The sequence below is a fragment of the Chlorella variabilis genome, assembly GCF_000147415.1.
Source record: "Chlorella variabilis unplaced genomic scaffold CHLNCscaffold_2, whole genome shotgun sequence".
In the NCBI taxonomy this organism is placed as follows: domain Eukaryota; kingdom Viridiplantae; phylum Chlorophyta; class Trebouxiophyceae; order Chlorellales; family Chlorellaceae; genus Chlorella; species Chlorella variabilis.
Genome location: NW_005435086.1, coordinates 1,014,383 through 1,020,789, shown reverse-complemented (window position 1 = coordinate 1,020,789; position 6,407 = coordinate 1,014,383). Strand labels below are relative to the sequence as shown.

The following is a 6,407-nucleotide window of genomic DNA, read 5'->3' as shown; positions in this document are numbered from 1 at the left end:
GCGTGTGGGGGTGTGGGGGGGGCGCGAATGTGTGCATTGAGGGCTTTCTGCAAGGATGGCGCCGGCCCGTGAGCCGGCCCTGCATGAGCCACACACCCCCACCGCCCACCACCCACCTACGCCTCGTCTCCTCTGCCTTCGCTCTGTGCCTGCAGCCTGGGCACGCAGCTCAAGGAGTATGAGCAGGAGAAGGCCAGCAAGGAAGCTGCGGCTGCGGCAGCAGCCCCGGCCCCCGAGGGCCAGAGGGCGCCGTCAACGGCGCCAGAGGGCGGGCTCAACGGCAGCGCGGCCGGCAGCGAGGCCGACGCCTCCCCCGCCATCACCCCACAGGCCGCGTAAGGCCCTGCCCACCAACACACAGCCTCCCCGTTTTCCTTCTTCTGAGCTCAGCAACCCCAGACTGCCCAGACTTCCGTCCCACGTCCTCCCTGGATGTACTATACACTGCCATGGGATCCCTTGCCGCTGCACACCGGCTGTTGCACTGCAGTCATTGTCTCTCTCTGCCACATCCTTTTCTGCTGTGTGGCGATGACGCTCACCCAACCCACCACGGCACAGCGTTTTTTCCCTGCGCTGCCGCCGCCCCAATTTGCACCTTTGCACGCTAGCCTTCCCCATTTCATGGGTCGCAATGAACCCGCCGTTGCCACTTTTCTCTGCCTGTGGGGTGCCGCCAAAACAGCCGCCCTGTCGCCTTGTCAGGCCCAGATTTTCTCTGCTTCCAGCAGCTTGCTTTCTCGCAACGAACGCGTCCCTGACAATGAGTTGCAACCACCCCAATAGCAACGAACTGCATGAGCCTGCGTGGGGTCCCGCCAAGCTGCCGCCCGCTGCGCCATGCTGTGCTGTGGGCCTCCTCGGGAGGCCTTCCTTCGCTAACTGCCGCATCGCCAACCATGCACTGTTCACCGCCGATCATTGCAGCCCCGCCTGCCACACGCAGCGCGTTCCCCAGCGCCAGGCGGCTTGCAGAGCCTCGGGGGAGCCTGCCAGGGGGGAGGAAACCCGCAGCACAGGCCAATACGGCCGCAGCGGCAGCCACGCCAGGCGGGCAGGCGGTCGCCCTGTTCACCGCTGAGGAAGGGTGGCAGCTGGCGGCGCCGCCTCGCGAGGTGCGGAACGCTCGGGACTCTGCATATATGCTGCAGACCATTGCCAGCCCGATCACACCCCTTCCTCGTCAACCCTTTTCTGCAGGGCACCGTCTTCTACACCCACTGCCTGTGCCCGGTGAGAGAGGTGCTCCTCAGCACCCCGGGCCTTCTCCTCTGCTCTGCACTCCCGCTCACCCACCCATGCACCCACCCACCCACCCATCGGCCCGCCCTGCAGTATGCGGAGCGCGTGTGGATCGCGCTGCTGGAGAAGGGCCTGCCTCACCGCCTGGTGCACATCGACCTGTCCCGCAAGCCCGCCTGGTACCGCAGCGTCAACCCGCGCGGCCTGGTGCCTGCCCTGCAGCTCGACGGCAGCGTGGTGGTGGAGTCTGCAGACATCTGCCGCCACGTGGATGCCCAGGCGGCAGGCCCCAGCCTGACGCCCCAGGACCCACCCCTGCAGCGACAGATGGAGGCGCTGCTGCGGGGCCCCTGCAGTGGCGCTGTGTCGGTGGGGCTGGACCTGATGGCAGGTGGGTGCTGCGGGGGGGGGCAGGGATTGCCCGAGGCTCCAAGGTGCAGGGTGCCTGCAGAAGCTGGCGCCTGCCTGCGGCAGGTCGCAGCCTGGGAGCTCAACTCCCCCTCCCCTGCCACGTGTGCGCGCCGCAGGCGCCACGGCGCGGCACTGGGGCATCGGCAGCGGGCAGACGGCGGCGCAGCGGGCGGCGTTTGAGGTGCAGCTGGCCGGGCTGGATGCGGCGCTGCGGCAGCACGGCGGCCCCTTCCTGCTGGGGCCCCAGCCCAGCCTGGCAGACATCATGGTGTATCCCTTCCTCAAGCGCTATGCAGTGGCCCAGCCCTTGACCGGCTATGACGTGGGCGCGGCGCTGGGTGGCAGCGTCGGGCGCTGGCTGGCGGCCATGGGCGCGCGCCCTTCCTGCCGCACCACCTCCGCTGATGACGCCCTGCTGCTGCAGGCCTACCAGCAGCACCGCAGCCTCGACTTTTTCGACCTTGAAACCTACTCCTGCTGCCAGCTGCACCCCCACAACGCTACGCACCTGCTGCACCACTAGCGCAGCCGCGCTTGCGGCCGCTGCTTTGCAGCAGCACTCCCTTGACTTGCAAGTCAATTGACTTGACTTGACTTACAGAGCGGATTCGGAGCCAGCGAGCTCCCGTGCAGCCGGCATGACTGGTTGTAGCATACATGATGTAACACACCCCTGCATGGTCGGTCTCCTAGTGGTGGCGACGCAAGCACAGGCAGCACGCACTGTGCACCACTGCTCAAAAGAGCATGGGGCATCCAGTTCACTGGGAACAGCCTCAATAGGTGAGATCAAGGCACCCACACGGAGACCAGCCAAATGTGTTGCATGTGCCGCTTGGATGGAATCAAAATGCCTGAGCATTCGTCGAAGGCAGGTGCCATGGTTGGGGCGAGTGATGGGGCCTCTTCCACCCCAGCCGTGAGTGGGCGCTGAGCTTGGCAGCGCCAACGTTTGGGGTGCCCCTCCATCTGCACTAACGCACCCACCAACCCTCCTCCACCCCCGTTGCTCTGGCAGCTTTGTCATCGACAACAACGGCTTTGCTCGCAACTTCAACTCCTTTGCCGCCTGTGAGGGAGGGGTTGGCGCGCTTGTCAATGTCTCGGAGGCTTTCCGGGTGGGGTTTGTCTTCAAGACGCCGCCTACCGGCGGCAACCGCACCATCACCCGTCTTGGGGTGTACATCAAGTTTCCGATCGCAGGAACATATGCCATCTATGTCACCCTGTACCGGGTGGACGCCTTCAACAGGCCCGCTGGGCCGCCAGTGGCCAACCGCGTTGAGGAAGTCAGCTTTGCTTTTGACGACGAGTTTTTCATGTATCGCAATTGAGTAACAACGATGACCACGCCCCCTTTCTTGTGGAGGCCTCCACCGGCTATGCCGTCGTATACTCGCTGTTTTCAGAGTTATTTAGCCAAGCTCCTTTCTACACCTTGTTCGGCTGCGACTCCCCCACAGCCTCTGTCACCACCCAGGGCGCAAAGTACATGACATTTGCCATGTCCTTTGACGGAATCGGAGCCAGCTGGTGAGCTGCGGGTGCATGAAGCTGTGTGTGGGCGGCCAGCGGGGTGAGGTGGCTTGTGTGGGGTGCACCGGCGGTTGGGAGCACGGGTCACCAGTGCAGCGAGGCCACCCCCATTGCTGTGATGCAGGACCTTGTCCACGTCTATCAACGTCCCTGCCTTCACATTGGTGGCAATTGCAATTTGATGCCTGCCTGCCTCCCTGAAGGTTTCATGCTGCAGTTGTCTGCCCAATCCCTCCAAACCTGCTGCCACTGACCTGCACCCTCACACATGACCCATGCCCATATTTTCTGTTGACATCATGTAAGCAAATGCATGCTCCTTTCAGAATCCAGTGCCCTCCGCCGCGGCACTCCGGTGCGGCACCTGGCGTTTAACTCAAAATCACTGTGAAGGCAATCAGCAGCAGCCTCGCAGCACTGCGTGGGTGGGCTTTAGCATGCATGGTAATAGAGGTGGCCATGGCTGGGCGAGTGATGAAAATCACGGCAGGTGGTGATCTGCTGCTTCTTTGGCTGCCCTGAATTCCGCCCAAGCCGCCCCCTGCGGCGGGCGGCAGCTGACAAGTTCAGCCAGACCCTGCATTGGCGCCAGCTCTGCCTGTGGGACGCCAATTCAGAAGCAAATACAAAGGAAAGAGAGGAGATGCGGCTAAAGCTACCCTACCAGTCGTCCCCCTACCTGGGTACCCCGCGCCCCCAGGTAAGTAAAAGCGCGCCGAATCAAAAAGCAGCAGGATTTGCGCCGCTCTCCAGGCCACAATTGCCTGTGAAGCCCGTGGACGCCCCTTGGGGACCTTGAGCCCCCTCCCTTAACACGGCCCACCTCCCTGCCGTCTTGTTTTGGCACTCCCCACAGCTGCCATGCACCTGATCAGGCTGCTGGCCTTGGCCGCAGTGGCCTTGATGGCCTCAGGTGAACACCCTGGTGGAGCTGGGCTGGCAGCTACTTGCAGGCCCTTTTGATTGGCAGGCTAGAGCTTGCCATCCGGCAGGGCATTGCAGCAGCGCCAGGGCCAGCAGCCCTCCACGCCGGCCAGCCAGCATGTCGCGGCATCACCGCCGCCCTCCCCTCCCCGCCGCCCTGTGCGTTCCCCTCAGGCGTGTCAGCGAAATCCAAGGTGTGGAGTGGCCGCAAGTGGATCAAGCTGATCGGGCGCCGCGGCTGCACAGACTCCAGCGGTGAGCGGTGGTTGATTGCTAGCCGTTGGCGCCAAATGGCGCTGGCGCCGCATAGCTGCCAGCCTGCCTGCAGCTGCTCGCACCACCCAGCTTGTGTGCTTGGAATGCAGCAGTAACTGTGGCAACGCCATTCTGTCCCCTGCTGCAGGCTTTCTTGGAGGCAACACCTGCAAGTGAGCTGCAGGACGTCAGCTGGCTGCAGCCCCCGCCCAGCATACCTTATCAGCAGCAGCCAGCCCAGCCCGCATCGGCGTGCCAAGCCCCTCCCCACCCAGCCCACTCACACCCTCCCGCCGCGCACACTGCCGCAGGGGAACCGACAGCCTGGTGATGCTGCAGACGGGAAGCGCGCAACGCGCCACCTGGCGCATGAAGCCCGCCCCAGGCTCAGGCAGCCCCGCCGACTTGGTGGGCGTGCGCTCCTCCTTCCAGGTGTGGGTGAGGATCATCCTCACCACATGATGTTGCCGTAGGACTGGGCTGCCCGTGCCTGCCAGGCCCAGCCAGCCACTGCCACTGCACACCCCGTCCCCTTCCTGCTGACACCCACTCCCCCGCTGCACGCCTGCCTGCCGCAGCTGGTGGGACGGTCGGGCGGCAAGGGCGCCTGCAAGCCCCGCAGCTTTCTGGCTGCCCCCTCCAGGTGCACTCGCACATCAGCGGCGATGGGAGGCCAGACTTTCTTCGTGCTGGAGCGGGCCCCGGCCGTGGCTGGCCAGCCCCAAGGCGCTCATGGCCAGTTTTACATCCGCGCGGCGGTGAGCCCGCCTGCTTGGTGCTCTTCTGGCGAGGCTCCATGCATGGGGAGCGCAGGCCTGCACCTAGTGTTCTGACAGCCGCCGCCGGTGCTGCATGCTGCAGTCGCGCGGCAAGGGGGCCGCGAACTGCCGCGCGCAGTATCTGGGTGCCCTGGCGGCGCCCAAAGGTGCCAAGGGCAAGTGTGGCAACCCGCGTCTGGGCATGTACCCCAAGGCCAAGAACTCCTCGGTGCTGCTGGTGTGGACGGTCATCCCGCGAGACTCGCCCAAGGCACCGCCGCCGCCGCCGCCACCGCCGCCGTCGCCACCGCCCCCGGGACCTCCTCCACTCCAGCCGTGAGTGGGCGCTGAGCTTGGCAGCGCTAACTTTGTGGTGCCCCTCCATCTCCATTGACGACCCCGCTCCCACCCCAACCCCAACCCCAACCCGTTGTTGTGGCAGCTTCATCATCGACAACAACGGCTACGCCAGCGCCATCAACAACGCTTCCAACCCTGGTGGCATCTTTGCCGCGTGCGGGGGGATGCCGGGCGACGAGCACACCGTCTCTGCCAACCAGTGGGTGGGCTTTGTGTTCATTTCGCCTGGACTAGGAAAAAGGGCGCTCACCAAGTTTGGCATGTACCTGAGCATGGCGGTCGGCACGTACGACATCCTTGCCTCGCTCTACCTGGTGGACTTTTCCAACAAGCCAACGGGGGCCCCGCTGTACTCTCAGGTCCAGCGGTACAATTGGCTTCTGAACAGTCCCAGTTTTGACGACTGGAACCTCGGAATCGGCGGCATCGACTGGAAAATCAGCCCAAGCACCACCTATGCCGCCGTCTTCTCGCTAACCGGGGGCGGCCCCTTTGTCAGTTTCCTTGGTTGTGCCCTTCGTTCCAGTTTTGTTGCCACCCAGGGGTCCTCCTACTTGGGCTATGTGTTCAGCATCGACTCTGGATCCAGCTGGTGAGCCAATGCCGACGCCGACTGGTCCGGGGCGGGTGGACAGCACATGCTGGTGGTATGGGGGCAAGGGCTTGCCGCCACCTACTAGCAGCCTGGAGGTGGGCGGTGGGCGTATGCACAAGAATGCAGCGAGTGAGCCCCTCCTCCCCTCACCCCGCAGCCACACCCCATTCCCCATTAACGCGCGTGCTGCAGGTCCTTCTCCGACTGGGCCAACATCAATGTGCCAGCCTTCACCGTGGTGGGAACCTGAGGCCTACCGTGACGTGCGCCCAATCCCTCCATGCCAAACTGATGTGCACCCCATGTAGTGACCAACCTGCCGCAGC

General features: G+C 64.3%; 1 protein-coding gene across 1 annotated transcript in view; it reads left to right on the top strand.

Annotated features, from left to right (window-relative positions):
- CHLNCDRAFT_137800 (hypothetical protein) overlaps positions 1-2,176 on the top strand; it is a gene marked incomplete at both ends in the record, with an annotated part of 5,883 nt that extends 3,707 nt beyond the window's left edge. The window contains 5 exons of the mRNA XM_005851392.1: positions 156-335; positions 947-1,115; positions 1,201-1,233; positions 1,336-1,633; positions 1,770-2,176. Of these exons, the coding sequence (XP_005851454.1) occupies positions 156-335; positions 947-1,115; positions 1,201-1,233; positions 1,336-1,633; positions 1,770-2,176 (1,087 nt within the window). The remainder of the gene's footprint in view (positions 1-155; positions 336-946; positions 1,116-1,200; positions 1,234-1,335; positions 1,634-1,769) is intronic.
- Between the last annotated feature and the right edge of the window lie 4,231 nt (positions 2,177-6,407).